The sequence below is a fragment of the Nothoprocta perdicaria genome, unplaced genomic scaffold (genome assembly GCF_003342845.1).
Source record: "Nothoprocta perdicaria isolate Ctin4 unplaced genomic scaffold, notPer1 scaffold_6, whole genome shotgun sequence".
NCBI classification, from domain to species: domain Eukaryota; kingdom Metazoa; phylum Chordata; class Aves; order Tinamiformes; family Tinamidae; genus Nothoprocta; species Nothoprocta perdicaria.
In genome coordinates, this window is record NW_020455865.1 from 4,025,687 (window position 1) to 4,045,313 (window position 19,627).

Consider the following 19,627-nt stretch of genomic DNA (forward strand, 5'->3'; position numbering starts at 1 on the left):
TCCTGTTCGGGGTGGAGGCAGCCCGGACACACATATGGACACAGGGATGCTGCTGCATTGCATTTGATCACTGTCAAGACAGCTGCATTCTCCTGCTATGGGAAAAGTCAGCACCCTTGTATGTGGGGGTTATCCTATGCCTTTATCCAATGCTTTTATCCCATGCTGCAGGCCAGGGCACATGGGAAACCTCAGCTGCCGGGACAGTGGCCGGCGAGATGACCAGTGTCATCTCCAGCTTTACTAGAGCCGACTTTTCCCTGCCCAGCGACAGCAAAACCTCTGTGTGCAGAAGGTTCGAGCAGCGGTAACCAAAACCCTGCAAAAATAGAAAGGCTCGTGGCTCCTGCTGTGTGGAGGGGCACGGAGCTGTCACCGAGCACGTCCCCGCAGCGCTCTCACTGAGGAAAAAATACCTTGAAAGAGCGAGGAGCTAATTTAATCTGCCGCCTGTCATCCCTGCCACTGCCATTCCCAGGTACGGGGGAATATCTGGGCCTTCCGTGTGCAGCTTCTGCAGCCTCCACGCAGGAGCCTAATGCACAAGCGACGGGGGAAGGAGGTGGAGAAGCAAGCGCAGGGAGCCCTCGCTGCCGTGTCTCGAGTGGAATTGCAGAGCAGAGCAATTTGCTGTGCCATTGGCGAGCAGGGGAGGCGAGGCGGCCGCGCGGGGCTGCTGCAGACAGGCAGGCGGGAGCCGCCAATGCGAGCTGCAGATGTCGGGCTCCGGAGGGAAGCGCTCCCGGTGCTGCTCTGGGAATGCCGGCGCACGGAGCGCTGTGCTGATGCTGGCGTGGGGGGAAGAGACGCCGCAGGCTCTGCAGAGATGTGCCGGGCTCGCTAAGCGAGCAAAGATCGCGGGTTTAAAAATAATCCCCGCGCAGAAAGGCTGGTGGCCGGGCTGGGCCCAGCCGCCCGGGTTATTTTGGGCCTGCAACTCGATCCGTACAGAGGTTATTTTAGCACCTTGGAGAACTCCCAGCCGGAGCGATCCCGGCGCGCTCCACGCTGCGCGTGTGCGCGAGCCGCTGCAGTGGCCGGGCCCGCGCGCCGGGGCTCCGCGCCAGCGCTGCCCGCAGAGCTGCCGCGGCGCCCGCAGAGCTGCCAGCGCCCGCCCCGCGTGCAGGGACACCCGCCACGTCCCCTCGCCCCGACACCGGCTCGGCCCGGCCTCCAGGGTGCAGAGGAACGGCAGCCAGCGCTGCAAGCAAGGAGCTTGCAAGCTGCCATGAGTTCTTTTTTTTTTTTTTTTTTTCTAGGAGCAAAAAGGGATATTTGGGCAATATTCACAGTAGATGGGCAGCGATGCTAGTCAGGCCCATCGGCATGTGCAGCATCTGCAGATAGTGTTGATAGCCACTTATCCCATCTGGCCGCAAAAGCCAAACTCCAGCAATCCCACCCTGTGCACAGCCTAACACAGCCCCTTGCAGGCTGCAATTTGCTGATGCTTTAACCACCCAAAACAGTGCTATGGCAGGTCCAAACTCCAGAGGAAAAGCAAATTTAATTCCAATAAGTTCATACAATTTCCTAGCTGACCAGAGCAGCATGGAGAGCCAGGTTCAAGCAAGGCCTAGCTGAAGTTTCAGCAAAACCAGACTCTCATAGCATCCCATTTCACAAAATTCAGGATGCTCTGGGAAACTGTGACAAGCTTGTTTGAAAAGCGCGAAAGAGTCTTGGAAATGTCAGCATTTCAGCACCTTCTGGAGGCTGCTGAAGCAACTGGATTTTTTTATTTTCATTTGGGGATGCTCATTTCTATCTTTTTGGTACTGCCGTATAGTAATTTGCTTGTTTGGAACTCAAGTACATTTAGAGTTTTGATATCTCTTGCAGGACAAGTAACAGTAAATAGGCCCTCACAGAAACCTTGTGATATTTCGAAGCAGATAAACATTTAGGCTAAACTTGGAGATTTTCTGTGTAGTACAATAATACGGCAATATAGCAGGCCCTCCCCACCCCTGCTGCTTGATTTGCTCCAAAATCTCCCATGCAGAGACGATGTCTCTGCCTAGGTGGTTGAACTCGGCAGCCCCACAGGCTCTAGGAGGATGGCTGCAAAATGCCCAGGGCAGCATCAGCACTGAGCCTGGAAGATCATTGCTGCTGAGAGAAGAGCATAGAGAATGCAAAGCCTAGTTGGGATGGGAGAGGAGTTACTGCTGCTGCTGCTCTCTGCCCCTTGTCACCCCTTTGTCCTGGGTCCTCGCTGCCACCAGCTTGCTGGCCAAGGAAGTCTTCCCAGTGCTCGAACACCTGGGATTCCCAGTGCTGCTCCAGGAGTGCTAAAGCAGGCAAAGAGAGGAAGCCAAACTCACCATCTCGCCAGTGCGGAGGCTCTTCCTGCTCCAGGATACAGTAAGATGAGGAGGGAAGCAGGAGACAAAGCTGCCAGAACAACACGAGGTCCCAGCCAGGGACAGGACATCTTGTGCTAGAAAGGCTGAGCAGTTGAGGGGTGCTGTTACCAAAAAAACCACCATCACCTGCAGCTCATAACATGCTGAGATGCCTTGAGAGCAGATCCTGGGCCAGCTGATGGCCTCTCGGGACAGCTGGTTGCACTCCTAGCAAACGTGGTTGCAGTAGAAGTTTACAGCTTCTCCGCAGCCCATCGCTGCTGCAGATGCACTCAAGGTCTATCTAGTCCCGCTCCTCCCCAGCACCGGGGCCACCCTGTCGAGCTTTGTGCTTCCCATTGCTTGAATCACCACCCAGCCTTGGACTATGGGGTTTTGTGAGCAAGGAGAACATCCCTTTAGGGGATGCATCAACAGAGCCCCAGCCAGGAGGGAACAATCTCAATTCGCAAACCAAAGACAAAACACATTGCGTTTAAAGGAAGAAAAAAAAAAAAATGGGTTTAGTTCTAAAAAAACTACAATACCCACAATTCACGGATATGTGGGAGGAAATGCTGCCTTTTTTTTTTTTTTTTTTTTTTCGCAGAGGAGGTTTAGCTCCAACAGCTGCAGTTTAAAAGAGAAATACGGGGGGGAGGGATGGCACTGAGAGGAGGAGGAGGAGGAGGAGGAGGGAGGCAGAGCGGGACCTGCCGCTGCTGCCGGGGCAATCGGAGCAGCCTCGGCGGGCGGGGGCTGCCTGGTCCCGGCTTGGGGCCGCCTCGGAGCCCGGTACCGATGTGATGCCGGGGCCGGAGCGCCGCGGCCGCCGAGCGCCGGGGCCCGCGCCCTCCCCGCCTGCATGCGCGGGGGGCCAGGGGGGCCCGTTGCGGCAGCCGAGGGGCGGCGGGACCGAGCGCGCTGCTCCGCTCGCCTCCGCGGGCGTCTAGCGAAGAAGAGGAGGAAGAGGAAGAAAAAAAAAAAAAAAAAAAAAAAGGGGGGGGGGGAAAAAAAAAAAAAAAAAAAAAAAAGAAAATTAAAAGCCAGCAGCAGAAGCAGCCGCCTCCGCGGAGCTCGCCGCCCGCGCGCAGCGCCGAGGGGCAGCGCGGAGCCGCCGCGATGCGCTGAAGCCCCGCGGGAGGGACGCGACCCGCGGGGACCCCCGGAGCCGCAGCGGCCGAGAGGGAGGTCGGAGCCGCGGAGCGGCGCGGCGAGGAAGGCGAGGAGGAGGAGGCGGCGGAGGAGGAGGAGGAGGAGGAGGAGAGCGCGGAGCGGCGCGGGATGTCACAGGCGACGATTGTGCGGCGCTGAGCGGCCCCGCGCACCCAGACCCCCGGCCCAGCATGCAGGGCTCCGCCGCCTGCTAAGGGAAAAAGAGACGAGGGGAAAAAATATATATATTTACATGCCAAAGCCCTAACAGTGCTGTTGGAGAAACCTCCCAAGCCGGAGAGATTTTGCCGACTTTTTTTCTTTTTTTTGGCTTTTTTTTTTTTCCACCCCACCGTTTCTTTCTGGTATTATTGTAATTTTGTGCGAAAGGAAGTTATGAACAACTGCAAGTCAGGAAGTGGAAATCCACACCGGTTGTGACAAGCTGGGGCTGAGAACTATTTCATTATTTATATAGATGTGTCGATCAACATTCTGCTTTTCATCCAAAGAATAAAGGGAAATACCGGCTTGTCCTATGTTTGATGGTGAATGACAGACTGCATCTGAGGAAAGGAAGGACTAAATATATCAGCTAAGAACAACACTGTTATTTATTGAACTCAGTAGACCTTTTTTTTTTTCTTTTTTTTTTTTTAACCCAAAGACTGTTTGAGGAAAAGATTTAATGGGTCATTGAAAGGGGAAAAAAATGTGAAAGGCCCTTGTGCTTGTGAAATGCAGCTATCCTCAAAACGGGAGCCGTGCTTGTAAGACAGACATTCAAATTAAGGCTTTTCATGACGAATTTTCTATCCTATGGATATCAGTTTTGCGATTGCAAACCCAGAAGATCTATACTTGATCTAGCACCAGATAAGTTCAATGCCTAGTATTCCCCGGGATTGCTGGAGTACCCGAGGAGCTGCGTCGGACTGTACTCGGGGTATGCCATGGGCTGTATTCAGAGCATTAGCTGCAAATCCAAAGTTTTCCGGGAAAGCATTTCAGTGGTTGAAGTCAAAGCTTCCATCGATCCCGTTCCCACCAGCATAGACGAGTCGTCCAGCGTGGTCCTGCGCTACCGGACCCCGCACTTCCGAGCCTCCGCGCAAGTGGTGGTGCCCCCTCTTCCCAAGAAGGAGACCTGGATCGTGGGCTGGATTCAGGCGTGCAGCCATATGGAATTTTACAATCACTACGGGGAGCAGGGAATGTGAGTATTGCCCGGGAGCGCGTGAGTGTGCGCGTGCTAGCGCCTGGTGGGAAGGGAGCAGGAGAACCAGGGCCTGGCTGGGCAGGAGAGTGGATTAAGCCAAAACTGATACCCCCGTTGATTTATATTTGAAGAGCAGCTCTTCAGTACCTTAACAGGATGTTTTTAATTTAATTTTTTTTTTTTTTTTAAAAGGCAGAAGGTTTGTTCCTGCACCTTTGAAAGCAGAGGGTGTCCTTGTCCTCTAATGGTCACGTACTCAACCCAAAGCACACTCTCGTAGCAACCCAAAAGTAATGCTGCATTTTCCAAAAGCTTTCCAGCAGCTTGGTAGCTCCTGCCCTCCCCAGCCGGCCCTGCACGAAGGGCGCTCCTCCTCTCCTCCTAAGCATTTCACAAGAGCAGGTCCCCTGCATTCAGCAAAGCTCTTCTGCAGCCCTTAGGGGATAAAACTGCCCCTTTCCAAGCCCTGGGGAACCCGGGGAACACTGGTGGCATTTTGCTGTCCCCTGTGTGCAGTGCTGCTGCTGCAGTGCCCGCTGGCCAAGAGCTGCAAGCCCTGCAGCTCCAGGAGCTTGGAGGAGCATCCCGGGATGAGTCCCCGTGCTCTGCCCGCAGCAGCAGGCAGCCACTGGGAATTAAAACCCTCTGCATCAGCCCAGAGTAAGGTAAAAAAATTGCATTGCTTTCCTTTTGGATAATGTAAGAGTGGGAAAATATACATATGGAGAGTTAGTGTATATATGGGTGTATATATATGCATCTGTATGTATGTAGAAAAATACAAATACATCTGTAGAAAAATACAAATATATATGTATGCCTAAAAGGTAGGAGGAATCCGGGAGCTGCAACCTCCCCCCAAACCCAGTGTTGCTGCTCAGACAGTCGCAACGGAACAAGGGCGAGCCCCATTAAAACGCCACCTCCCTGCTCTTAAAAGTGATCCCTCGCCCCGCGCCGGCTGCCTGTGCCAACCCCGCTGCAGGCTCTGGGCCACGGGCAAGGCAGCAGCAAGATGTGATCTCGAAATGCCTGCACCCAGCAGCAGCCCTGCAGCTCCCGTGGCACCGCAGGGGCCCGTCTGTCTGTCCTGCCTTGGGATCAAACCTGACCTTGGGGTGTGATGTGGACGCCTGGCTTGGTGGCACTGATGCTGCCCAGCCTTGGGATTGAGGGGGGAAGAGATGAGAGGGTCACGTTTAACCTGAAGGTGGGAGGAGATGGGGACCCCGAGCAGGGCTAGGAAGCACTCGGATTGATGCAGAGCCTTCCTGAAGGGCCTGGACACGCACCTCTGCTTCCCAGCCCTTTGTCCTTGCCTTCTGCCTGTGGTGGCACTGGTTCCACATCCCAGAGTGAACTGGAAGCTGCAGGGAAGGGAACGCCAAGGAGCAGCCAGAAGTGACAGACTGTTCCCGTCTCCTGTCCCCGTTTCCCCTCTCCACTCTTTGCTCGAGCAGAAAATGCCTGGAGAGCCCAACTCCAGCACCTGGCGAGGACCAGCCGAGCACAGCTCTGTGTGGGAGCAGACGAGTTGGTCTTGATTTTAACAGTACTTACATCGAACTCAAAGTCTGAAGGCTTTTTGGCTCCAGAATCATCTTTAGCAAGGAGAATTTGTTGCTCAGATGTTTCCAATTCCAGGGTTTCGAGCTTTGGATGTATAATTCTCAGGATCATTTAGAAATCCGGTCTTTAGTGGCCAGCTGCAAAGGAAAGCAGAAAAGTCCCCTGTATATAAATACAGATCACATCCAGGAGAGTAAAGACAGAGCAGGGAGCTGTTGTGGAGCAGCACTGCAAATCCCAGCACGTTGTCTTACTTTTGTGCGCTTGAGCTTCCAAATGAGGATTCGGTAGAGCCTTCCCTGAAATGCTTTGAGACTGCAAGACAGAAAGTTATATATAAAAGCAAAGTATTGTTAACAGGTAGTCAGAATGAAACACTTCAGGAATGTAGAAATAAAATTCCAGAAGTTATCCAGAAGCTCATGGGAAAAGAAAGATTTTTCTCCATGAGATCCTCCCATATTTAACCTATATATATATATAAAAGTTACCCAAACACATTTCAGATTGGGTCTGCTTCTCCACGCTGCTTCTTTTGACCTGTCACCATCTGAAAGCTATAAATAAAGGTGTTGGGGAAGAAAGCCCTCTTTTAATGTCAATGAAACATCGGAAGAGCTTTTTATAGAGAGAGAGATAGCACGCAAACCCATCTGAAAGAACGGGCCAAGTTTTTAGCTCATGTAAGTCATGTAATTCCACTGCCCATGGAGTTGCATTGATTTGTGCCAACAGACTATTTGTCCCAACTTTCCATGATGAAGCCAGGATAGGGGAACGTATATATATATATTTTTAATCACCGTGGTGATTAAAGTGACTGTGGCAAACAGCAAACTCCAAATTACGAAACCAAAAGCCACCAGTCGCCCGGAGCATCAATACTTATAGCAGGCTTTAGATTAAATTTTTCACTTTCGTGCTCTGAAGTTGTGAGCCGGGGCTAAGCTGACCATTACACCGAGGAGAGAGGCAGCTGAGAAATACTGGAGCAGATGGAGCTGTGCACAGCTCTCATATAGGGTGTTAGCTGCAGAGGGGATCACTTCAACAGGCACATTTAAAGTGGCGTTGATGTTGTTTTTGTCTAAAAACATTTAGAAAGCATTTTAAAAAAGGAAGAAAAATCAGCATGTCACTGCTGGGGTTGTTTTTCTTGCAATGATGCAATGAATGGAAAACGCTCAGCCCTGCGTGAGGAAATGAAACTCTTCTCTGAGCCCTTTCAATGCAAAGTGGAGGAAACCCCCCATTTGCCCCCGGTGTGGCTAGAGCTGTTCCCCCCGAGCAGAGCTGCACCCCGTGTGCTCGGGGAGGAAGCCGAGCGGGACCGCGGCGCCCGGAGCCGCCGCTGCTTGGAGCGCTCGGGGCAGGGAGCAGCTTCCTGGGCTGCTGTTGCACGGGAGCGAGCAGGATGCAAAACCGGAGCGGAATTATCCCGCCTTGTTTCTTCATCTCCATGGAGATGTGCAAGGAGCAGCGCAGATGGTGATATGCAAACGCGCGAGATAAACAAGGCAGACTTGGGCTGCAGGCAGCCATGAATCTCGATGAGCTGCAGGTAGGGTTTTCTCCCCTGCAAGGCTCACAGGAGCACCGGGCTGCGTTACGGCGGCTTTCTGCATAGAAGGGGTCTCTGTCTTGGTGGAGATGACGCCTTCCGTGTCCTAGAACGGGAATGCAAGGAGGTAACGAAACTCAGCGGTCAGGAAAATAACCCCCTGCACAGCAGCAGCAAAAAGGGATGCACAAAAAAAAAAAGTTTATACTTTCCCTGGGGATCAAATAACATCAGTTTATAAGAAAAAAAATAGAGATCTCAATCCTGGGATTTAGAGGAAAAGCCTTTACTGCTCTCGCATGGCCTGCAGCCTTTATCTGCGCCCCGTGGTGCCCCTTAGCCAGGTTAGATAAGACCTCTCTGCAGCAGCATGCGCAGCCCTGACGTGAGCCTGCCCAGCTAAACCAGCAGAAACCTCTTCCTTTCTCTTAATATCAGGTGTTTTTTTTTGCTAATTTTGCTCCCTGAGCCGTCTTGCTGTGCATCAGATGAGCACTAGCACCAGGTGGAGGGATGAAGCAGGACTGTGGAGCTGGAGGATGGGGCAGGAGAGCCTGGGATGACAGCAGCAGGGTTCAGGCTGGCCTAAACAGCTGTGGAAATTCCTCTCCCGTTCCTCACGCTGAGCCTGGCTTCACTTGCTTGTCCTGCTGATGCAGGTGGGTCCTGCTGTAGAGGACAATTTGGAAATTAAGCAGTTCCGAGTGTCAGGTTGTCACCAGCACGGGCCCCTGAGCCGGGGGAGACGGGTGAAGTGGGTGACGCAGAGCACCCGTGACAGCTTCCCCTTGCGCCCGCACGCCGCGCCGGTACCTGCACCCCGTCCCGCTCCAGGAGCTGCTGGAAGGGAAGGGTGCCGCAGGCATCAGCTTATGCAAGCCCGGGCGTCCTGTGACTAATTAGGCAATGGCTTTAAGGAAGAGGGTCGGAGGATGCGATAGTGTCTGATGCCTGTCTGCAAAGGTTAACTTTAGCTTGGAAGAGGCTGGAGACTTGGTTTCTTGTTGCGGAATAGGAGGGAACGCACCAGAATGGGAATCAGGAGCCTAGGGCCCGTGTAAAGGCCACTGTTGCGGCATGAGGTAGAGGTGAAAGTTCCTTCGCCCGGTAGCAAGAGGACATCAAATAGTTTGTTGGCAATTCCTGTCTCTAGTGACGCCCAGATGATGTTCGCGTTGACTCTGAGGAGTCAGAGGTGGCAGAAACAAATCTCGCCAGTGTTACAAGCCACAGCCTAGTGATTTTGTAGCACTGGGCTATAACAAACCCATGAAATCAGAGAAGTGGGTTTCTCCACCAGCCTGTTATGGTCAGCAGAGATTCCACCGGGCACCTCTCCGGCTCGACATCCTCACTGAAGGACACGGTGCAGACAAAGAACCTTGCACGGGCAGCGCTTCGCTCCAGCCTTGGATGCTCACGAGGCTTTTTGCAGCGCCGAGCTGTGCAGACGGGCACAGCGGTTGTGAAACCTCCCAGTTAACCGCAAGCGCTAGAATTAGGCGCAGGGTGCTCTGCAACGAAACCGTTTCTTCTTCCCTGTTCCTGCCTACGCCTTCCTCGCGCAGGACGCGCGTTGGGTGCTTTGGGTTTGCTCCTCACGCTTTGGGTGCAGCTGCTTCTCTCCAAACACCTTTCAGCTTTCATTTAAACCTTATGCAAAGCCCGAGAAGGTCCTGCCCTTCTGGAGCAGGTGATGGCTACAGGGAATGAAGAAGGATCCAAATCCTTTGCCCATTTGCATCTTCACTTGGGATCCCTGCACGTCCTGTCCTCCCGGTGCAGCCCAGGGTGGAGTTTCAGCCTCTCGTAGCTCCTCGGTCCCCGTTTGGCACCTCAGCACCCGCAGAGTCTCTGCTCCTCGGCGCCACATCCGCCACAGAGAGGGAAGTTGTCCCATCTCCTCCCCATCAGAGCTTCAGGCGCTGGCTGAATGGAGCGTAATCCCAACCCATCTGCTGCGCGGCCGAGAAACCGCCTCCATATGGTGTTTGGGAGCAGAGAGCCGGGCAGCGGCTGGAGGATGGGACCCCCGGCTCCTCTGCCCTCCAAGGGAAAATCCCAGCTCCAAATCCCTGGAGCTTTCCTCCCCTTGGCTCTCTGAGGAGCCCAAAGGACCGTGGCTGGGGCCGAGCAGCTTCAGGCATCTCCGCGGTGGGCAGGGGCTGCTCTGGGATTTCCTCTGGGCTGTCTCCAAGCATTTTCATCCAGGGAAAGGACTCCCTCTGCCTGCAGGCCATCAGCTTCGATGGAGAAAATCCCTGAATTGCTGCAGTTTTTGTGCTGGCCTGTGGATCCGTAGAGGGAAGCGCAGAGGTTACATAAGCCCCGGGTTGCTGCTAACGTCCCAGGTCGTGGGGTTGAGCAGCCGCTAGCCCAGCACCCACCCCAGTGCAGGCAGCACGGGGGAGGCTTTTGCTAGGAAAATCCATAATGAAAACCAAGTCCTGCAAGGTATCTTGGAGCCAGAACAGCCTCGTGAGATAGGGATATTGCTCCCGACGGGTGAAGCAGCTTGTCCCAAACGATGCCCCCGTGGGCCGACCAAAGGGCTCAGCCAAAGGGCTGTTTTAGGCTGCAACCCCAGGCTCTTACTAAAGACTTTGACAGTTGCTGTGATGAACTGCAGATGAATCCCTCTATTTCCAAAGATAACTGCTTCTCGTGGCACCGTCTGCAGCAGGGAGCTGCAAACTGCCCAGCTTGTTTGTTCAGCTCTGTATACAGCCCGACACGGGCTCCAGTGAAAACCCCACGCGGGAAACTGGTGCAAATGACCTGTTGTCACATGTCCCTTTTCCCCGGATCTCCATCAGAGATGCAGGGAATAGTGGATCTTTTTAAGGAAGGCCCTTAACATACCTGGTACATTTTGAGCACATGGTGTGGTTTATGGTTAAGCTTATTTGGTGTTTTTACTCTGCAAAATTCTAGCCATTTTTCTATCTGATGTAGTAGTTAAGTAGTAGTTAGCTACCTTGACCATCCTGAAAATTAAATGAAAAACTGATGTTTTTAAATTCCAGAGTTTTTCTTTATCAGTATTTTAAGGTGATGGAGGAGCATTTTCACTTAACGGCTTGCTAGAAAGCCTGACCTTTTTGCCAGGCTTGCAAACACAGCGTGCAGCCCCACAAACTACTGGCTCGGGCAGTTTTAGAGGGTAGCTGACCTCTGTTTCTCTAATTACTGTAATATCATCCAGACCCTGGAGCCTTTGAAGCAGGTTCCTTCCTGGTCCTGGGAAGGCCGGGTTACACTTGCAGCGCTGCAGAGAGCTAAAAGGGACCAGGGCTTCTCCAGAAAAAGCAAATAAAGGTTTGCAGCTATGGACTGGAAGGGAGATGAGAACAGAATGGGGAAACTGGAGCACTCAGGGGAGCAGGGAACTTTTATGGGCAAGCTGAGCCTTTGGGAGCAACCTGATTTCCACTCCTTTCCTGACAATATCAGGGGCTCACTCCAGGTTTGCTGCTTCTGCCTGCATGAGGGCCACCAATTCCAAAAAAATATAAAGGGGAAACACGTTCACAACCGTTTCATCTTGTTGCTTAAAGCCCTGCATGGCGCCAAGCTCATCAATTAATGTGTTATCCCTAATTTGTTGCTGATTGTGGCAGGTCGAGCTGGGAGCTTCCGGATCTACTAGACGGCAAAATCCAGGCCATAAGTGACTCAGACGGAGTGAACTATCCCTGGTACGGAAACACCACAGAAACCTGCACCATCGTGGGCCCCACCAAGAAGGAATCCAAGTTCAACATCAGCATGAACGACAACTTCTACCCGAGCGTCACGTGGGCCGTGCCCGTGAGCGAGAGCAACGTGGCCAAACTCACGAGCATCCACCGGGATCAGAGCTTCACCACGTGGCTGGTGGCAACCAACACGGCCACCAACGAGATGGTGACCTTGCAGACTATCAAGTGGCGCATGAGGCTGGGCATAGAGGTGAACCCCAGCAGACCCCTGGGGCAGCGTGCCAAGCTGCAGGAGCCCTCTGCCCAAGAGCAGCCCCAGGTCCTTAGCAAGAACGAGCCAATACCACCCAGTGCCCTTGTCAAACCCAATGCCAACGATGCTCAGGTACTCATGTGGCGGCCAAAGGATGGGCCAGCCCTCGTGGTGATACCTCCGAAACACCGGTAAGAGCAGCCTGGCGTCCCGGCACCAGAAGGGAGAAAACAAAACATTTAGGTATTAGAATATATATATATATAATCGGAGCGAAATCAAAATGCACTTTTTCTCCATTCAACAGAAATGCAATCATTCTACCTTCTCCCATTGGGACGGATTTCACTGTGCTAAAGCTAACGAGAAGACCTTTGGCTGGGGTCTGTCTCATCACTGGATTCCTAAGGGAAGAAAACTAACATTAGTGTCTATCCCTACAGCTTTTTTTCTTCCCTACTTTAGTTCCTGTTTGAACTTCAGGCTCATCAGCTTGCCCAGACTGCCCAGAACAATAAGAACATTTTAGTTGGGATTTTAGGAGTCTTTCTTTCATTCTTTTTAGTTGAGAACAGAAGTTCCTGGAGCAAAAGTTGACTATTTAAGTCAAGAATAAGGATTTTTTTTTTTTCAGCTGTAAAGGTTCTGAGTTGCAAATCCAAGTCATGCGGCCTTATGTAGACTTTGCTTTGCATTGCCAAACTTTTGCCTTAAAGCTACGTTTGAAACAAAAATACCACCAGGCAGAATGTCCTTCCTACAGGATTGCGGGGAGAAAGTCTTGGAACAAGGAGGAGGTTGCCAATGTGTCACAGGCAGATGAAAAAGGCATGGAATTGGAAGAAGCACGACAAAAAATCAGGTCTTCCTGGTCTTAAAGCATGGAACAAGGGAGCATGGAAATAATCCGGGTTTCAAAGCAATGCAAATAACCAACCTGTCGCAGAATGTCTCTCGAGCGGGAGCTACTAGGCCACCTCCCTGCTTCACAGAAGGGGTGGTAAGTGAGCTCGTGCTGCTTCCACTTGCTAACCTGTCTCCCATTAGCGTTATAATATGGGATAATCTTATAGGCAAAGGCAGCAGCTAGAATTGAAGCCCCATGAGACAACATAAATCAAGAGGGAAGCTGTTCCGCTGTGTTTGTCTTGAGAAAATGAGGGTGTTTGGCTGCCAGCTCGCCCCCGATCTCTCTTTCTCGTGGTGTTAACAGCTCACGGCTCGCACGCAGGCTGCTGTTGCCCCTCACTCCCATGGAATCCCAAGGATGGTGCTGTAGGAAGAGCAGGATAGCCACAAGATCCTTCTGAAGTCATTGGAGACTGTAAGCGAGGGCAGATCTTATCTACTGAGTTTACCCAGCTATATCCATAATTCAGGAATGGCTATGCCTGGAAATAACAGGCATCTATTCTAGCAAACACTATAAAAAAAGCTATGAAAAAACTCTCTTCTTCCTATGATAACAGATCATGTTGGGGTTAACAGAGAATTTGTTCTCCAAATGATCTCATCATCTACTTGACTTTCCGAATGGGGCATGGACAGGACCATAGGTGACACCGTACCTGTCTGGCTAGGGACAAATACCTACCTAGCTAAGGACTGTGCATGAGAAGGTGCAAGAAGGAAAACACCTGGATGTTGGGTGAAGATGCTGCAGGAAATAAGGTACAGCTGGAGCAGGGACCTGTAGGTTTCAAGGTCCTTGTCCAGACGGCTTCAGAGATAACCAGATGCCTTTCTGCAGAGCAAGGGATACGGAAGAGCAGTTGGAACGGGAGCTTTGCAGGCAGGGGAAGTCGCAGGGTGGAAGTGGCATCTGGAGGACAGGGCACAGGAGATCTGCTCGCTCCAGACAAATCGCTTCCCCTTTCCTCCGCGGCTCCTTCCCCCAAGATAACAATCCTTCCTCTTATTCACGACTGGCCTCAAGAGTTTGGACTGGAGAGCGCTCGGTACCTCGCAGCCAGGCCTGGCCCTGCAGACCTGGCCTAAGCAGCTCCCACCGGCACATGTAGCTCCAAGGCTCTCCTCGGAGAAACACCAAGTAGCTGCAGTCGCTACCACCTTCTTCCCCACGGGATCTTACCAGCAAGGAATTCTCCCTCCAAAGCCACATACGTTGGCAAGAGGTTCGACATCACCCCCTGCCTGAGGACACTTGGAAGATACGTCCACCATGAGAGTCTCCAACCAGCAAACAGGGATACCCCGTCCTGGCAACTGTATTCCCCCATATTCCGGAGAGCGCACCCGCCTCCGGGTCCTTTTCCAGGGATGCTCGGCTGCGGAGGCAGGGAAAGCCCTGCTCCCTCTTCCCTGCTTCCTCCTTCCCGAGGTAGGAAGCCCAGCGTTACAAGCAGCTCGCAAACAACCGGACTGCATCCCACCCCAAATCCACAAGCCAAAGGGAGCCCAAATCCAGCTTTGGGACTGACGGATGAAGTTAGGGAGACTTGGCCTTGCACGGTCGCGCTCTCCGTCACACTCCACCTCCTCACGTGGATTCCCATCCCAATCACAGCTCGACGGGCACGGCCCCTTGGGACTTGCCTCTACTTGCTCCTAGGCAATACGTGCAGAAGAGGACAACGCTGGAGCTGCAGGGGAATAACGGATAATACTCACACGCATCGTGGCTGCTGCTTGGGTGTCCCGGGGGTCCCGCGGGTGGGAGCAGAAGGGGTGCTCGTGGCTGGCATTCACTTTGTTTTCGGTGCTGAGTACTTACAGTTCTCACTGATGTCAGCCTGGGTCCAAGAAATCGGACCCAGTTGTCTTAATTAGCTGCACGAAGGAATTCCAAGGAAAGATTTCTTCTCAGTCACCAAAAATCACATTCAGGGAACACCTACGTCCTTTCCCACCTCTCTTTGTGTTGGACTTAGTCTCCCGGCGCACTAAGTGAGCGATTCTCCCCTCTTCCCTCAGCCTGATGGACTGGATGCATCCATGCAATTTGATACCAACCTCCTAGCTAATTTGCCCGGTTGCACTGATTAGATCCAGCTGAGCAGTAAATCTGAAATTCACGTTTCACGTTGGGGTCAGCTTTGCATGGACTTCTTCCCTTCCCAAAGGATGCCTTTAGCCCGTGCCTCCTTCCAAACATGCCCTCCCTCTCCGTGACCAGACACAGCATAGAAAGGCAGCGCTGCCTCCTTCAAGATTTCATGCTTTGTGAATAAAAGTGATGTTTTTTTTTTTTTTTTTTCCTTTCCAATGCTGCTTCGTTACAAAACGGACGAGGACAGATTGACTGAACATAAAAGGCATGGTGGCTGGAAGTGACAAGTGCTAGAGACACCACTGTTGAGCTGGCTGGTGAACGACCACACAGTTAGACCGGGGATTTAGAGGCCCCCGTGGGACTCGGTTGTCCAGGGTACCCTGTGGAGACCATCAGCAGGGGTAGATAAAGCTCCTTCCCTGCTGGCTCTTGGCAGCCGAGGGACAGACAGGGACACGTTGGGGAGGGGATCAGGCACCAACGTGCGGTTGTTTCTGCCTCTGCCCCACGGACCTGGCAGCCAACCTCGCCCATGGGCGATACCCAGCGCCTCGCAGCCCCAAATCACCCCCAGCTCGAGGTGCTGGTGCTGTGTCCAACCCAAGGGCCCTGTTTGGGGGTGCAGGATGGGGATGAGCGAGGCCCAGGACGAGCCACGACTGAGACCCTCCACTCACGACCTCTCTCCCCAACACCAGAGCACCCAGAGCAACGCAGAGCCCAGGGTATTTGGGGGGCAAGACAGTGGTTACCCGAGCCTAGGAACAGTGGTTTCTCTTTAGCATTCAGCCCTGGTCCATGGCGCAGCAATAAGAATCGTCCTTGGTCTTGCAGAGATACTGTGAAAATAAAACCCAGCTGTACCAAGTCGGGACACTTAACACAGATGTAAAAACAAAACCCTGCTTTTATAACGGACAGAAAATAAAGTGGAATTTTCAAACAGATCTGCCTGGAGTTGCTTGGGTGCTGCTTATTTTAAAGCAAACCCTTGGGCTGTGCTTGCACGTGCGTTGAGACTGCGCCAAACACCTTCTTGAGGGCGCGTGCAATTTCTGCCCCAGCTCTCGCGCCGCACCAGAGAAAGCGGCGAGGTTCCTGGTTAAAAATACCCACCAGCGTCCTGCATTTTTCATGACCAGGCTGCCGTGCCTCTTGTGAGGGGATGACACAGCTGATGTGGCTGGGAGCCGCCGGCAGGGCACGGAGCCTTTCACTTCGGCGCGCTTTCCTTTCCTGATCCTGATTGCTTATTTAGCAAAACACCGGCCAAGTGCTCCCTGCAATCCTATGCCCGGAGAGGGGAATGTGTCCTAAAGCCTCCGGGAGCCCAGGGAAGAGCCCTGGCCTTGCAGACCCTCGCAAGCACCAGGAGGGAGCTGAAAAACTGTGGCCTGAGCAGCTTTCAGACACCACCTTGCATTAATTTCATGGTTTCTCCCTGCAAATGCTTTTCTTTTAGCCTTGCCCAGCTCGCGGACAACCCCATTGCCGGGGAGCCCAACTCGGGCACCGTGCGGCTTTGCACCACAAGCAGGAATCGGCGCCCATGGAGCCCCGCCGGCGGAGCAGACAGGCTCCACGGCGGGTCCGTTTCCACAGTGGAAACTCTCCAGCCTCATCTGTTGATAGCAGGTTAAATTTAGCTGCCCTAGTTCTGGAGGGAGCGAAGGACAGAGGGAGGAGAGCAGCCAACTCGCAGCTGTTTTGGGTGACACCCCAATGGTCACCGACTGCACCGAGACACAAAAACACCCCCAGGAAGGACTGGGACGAGGGCGGCCAGGACAGGGGCTGCCGGTCGCCTCCGACAGTCCCAGTCCCATCACGGAGCTTCAGGGAACCACAGAGCAAATCCTTCACTCCAGTGCCCGCTAAGGCGGCAAATCTAAACTTCACTTTTGAGGTATTTTGTCTCTTCGGTTCTTGATTTTCTCCCCCAGCTTTAAGCCAAGTGACACAAAGGTCCCGTTGCTTCCTGCACTTGCAGAACCCGACGTTAACCTCAGCCTAGAGGTTGCGCGGGGGACTTCCCTCTGCTGATACAAATGCAGTTTTGTTTCCCCTTTCCTCCGGCTTGGTAAACTGTTGCACACACAGATTTTATTCCTTTGCAAGTTTTAAAGCAAAAGCTCTTTTAGCAATGCACTGAATTGACCGAATCCACTAAAAAAGCAGCCCCTTGCACGCTCATAGAGCAGAGCTCTCCGGAGAACCTGCGTGGAGATTCCCAAGGGGCAGGCAGCACCACTGAGGAGTCACGGCTGAAGCTCCAGCAATTTCAGATTCGTCCCACTGCATCTCCCCCACCTCAAAACACAGTCTGGGTTTATTTCTACTTTGACAGCACTTTAAAATTAATTTAAATAGGCTCTAAAAGCCTATTTGGAGCCGTGTGGAAGAGCAATGGAGCTGTGTCCGAGCTCGGAGCCGTGTCCGAGCTCCCTGCACCAGGACCCCTCGCCGGGAGCTCGGTTCCCGCCGCGCGCTCCTGCGCTGGAGCCTCCGCCGGGATGAGCTTTCCCGGGGCAGCGCCCGGAGTGACGCGCAAGGGCAGGACACGCGAGAACCAAGAATGGAGGAATAAAAACGTCAGCGCAGGGGTGGGAATGCGGCTGACGGGCTGCAGGGCACCACGTTCCCCACGGACACAACGCTCCGGTGTGCGGGCTGCAATCCGCCCCTTTCCCAAAGGGCAAAGGAGGAGAAGGAAAGAAGCCCTCTTTGTTACTCTTCTGGTCTTGGAAGAAGCAGAAGATGGGGATGGGTTTCCCCAGGGCTCGGGGAGCACAACCCAAGGCAGCCCCTCCGTTCCTGCCACATCCGCACGCGGCGGTCGGCACCGAGCTGCAGCTGAGGCCACTGCCCTGCGGCTAAGAACATAGTCCAAGAAGAAGGAAAAAGTCTTATTTCTTTAGCAATAATAATAATAGTATAATAATACAGCCTTTGATAATGGTCTTGAAAGATTCCTCCTGCTAAAATAGAGAAGTGGAGAAAATGAAACTGAATATGAAATGCACTGACAAAACCGTGAGCTCCTTCGGAGCAGCCCTGAGGTGCCGCTACCGGTTAACGTGAGGATCAACCATCACGGACAGCAACTCAACAGCAGCTCCGAGCCCAGCCGGGCCACGCACTCGTCACCAGCTCTGCGGCAATGGGTCCCCACCAGGTTAGAGCTCCTCTTGGGTGGACAGTGGGTGTCTGTCCAGCCTGGACTGGATGGAGGCCCCTGGCTCCCAGATGGGCCACCTAATGAGGTGACATTATCAGAGCTCTGGCAACCACCGACCCCGCTCCACACGCGCTCGCCGAGCCCTTGAGTCATCTAATAAAACTGCAAATTTCTCAAAGTTGACTTTGCTCCGTTTTATCCCTATTTCTGTAGGCTCGCGGTCACGATGAGCCGCTCTGCAACGCTCAGCGGCTCCTGCAGCTGCTGTGGAAACCAGGAGCAGCACCCGTTTCTCACGGGCAAATAGTTGAGATCATGGGGGTCTTTCAGCCGCAAATTTGGAAGCCTTACCCAAAAAACCCTCGTGTTTGATAGGGTCTGTGCTAATTCCTGTGGTGCCTTTGCTGCAGAAAACAAGTTAAATGGGTCCAAGTTGCACAGCAGGGACAACTCCCAACTGCTCCCATCATTCCAAAAAAGAAACTTTGAATGTCCCCGGATGCCAACTTCGCATTCTTACCCTGCCAGTCTTCTCCACGGCAAGTGGCTGCGTCGCTATCCGGGGGAGCGCAGCTGATACGGCCTCGGGAGGAGGTGTCGCATGCCACGGCTACGGGGGATTCATGCAAAGAATTTAAGGTCAATGGTTTGGGCCAGCTGCTATTTATAACGAGGTAGGAAGAGAGAAGAGCAGCAATATCACCTCCAGGGCGGAGGAATTTTGCCCATTCCAGGAGAACGTGCTGGAATGGCACAGCTCAACCTCTCCTCACGCCCTCTTCCATCTCCACACCAGCAAATTTCACAAGTTTTCCCCCTCTGTTCCACGAATCCCGTGCACCCCGGTGCTCCCACGCTGTGAACCCGCAGTTTCTTCCACGAGAAGGAAGCTCCAACAAACACAACCAGCACCACCCTCCAAACAGCAGCATCTCAGGCGACATTCTGCACACCCAGGCTCCGAAATCCAGGGCAGATGTAAAAGCCTCGGAGTCCTCAGCCTTGCAAAGCCGCTGCACATCTAAAAATAAGTCCTCCTTGAACAGGATAGTCTCTGCAGGACAGTGGTCTTCCTTTTTAAAGGAAACGGACCCAATGACATCCCCACTTGTAGAAATGCCAGTGAATCTTTTTGCAACTAGGGCAGGAGTTAGTTCAAATACTCATGTTTTGGGTCAACCTCAAAAAAAAAAAAGGAAAAAAGGAAACAAGTTTTCTTCAGAAAATGCTGATATACATATAAGTGTTCGGTTGTTTTCTCCGTCCAGGGTTACAAAACAATTTGCAGCTATTTACAGTTCCAAAAAGTGATCATATACCCACTTGCAGCCATTACTCCAAAATAAGTCATTGTGTTTTATAGTATTCAAAAAGAAAATGTTAGAAAATTTCTGCTACAAAAAAAAAGGTGCCTCCAAATGCCCTCCGAGGGCCCCAAATCCAAAAGCTAAAGCCACACAAGCAGCATGTACTCAACTAATACCTAAGCTGTCATTTCAAATGCATTTTTCATGGTGCAACAAAAACCCATTACATCATTTAGAGGTTTCGTGGAGGTCAGATGCATCGGATAGAAAAAGTGTTTGTTCACAGTTGCCTTCAGGGCATTCTTTAAAACATTTGTGCAGTA

At 52.6% G+C, this 19,627-nt stretch overlaps 1 protein-coding gene across 1 annotated transcript; it reads left to right on the plus strand.

Annotated features, from left to right (window-relative positions):
• The first annotated feature begins 3,835 nt into the window (after window positions 1–3,835).
• On the plus strand, window positions 3,836–15,269 carry FAM78A (family with sequence similarity 78 member A). The gene is made up of 2 exons (XM_026049464.1): window positions 3,836–4,719; window positions 11,473–15,269. Exons 1-2 carry the CDS (start codon window positions 4,457–4,459, stop codon window positions 11,999–12,001), a joined length of 792 nt encoding a protein of 263 aa, XP_025905249.1. The 5' UTR covers window positions 3,836–4,456; the 3' UTR covers window positions 12,002–15,269.
• The last annotated feature ends 4,358 nt before the right edge of the window (window positions 15,270–19,627 follow it).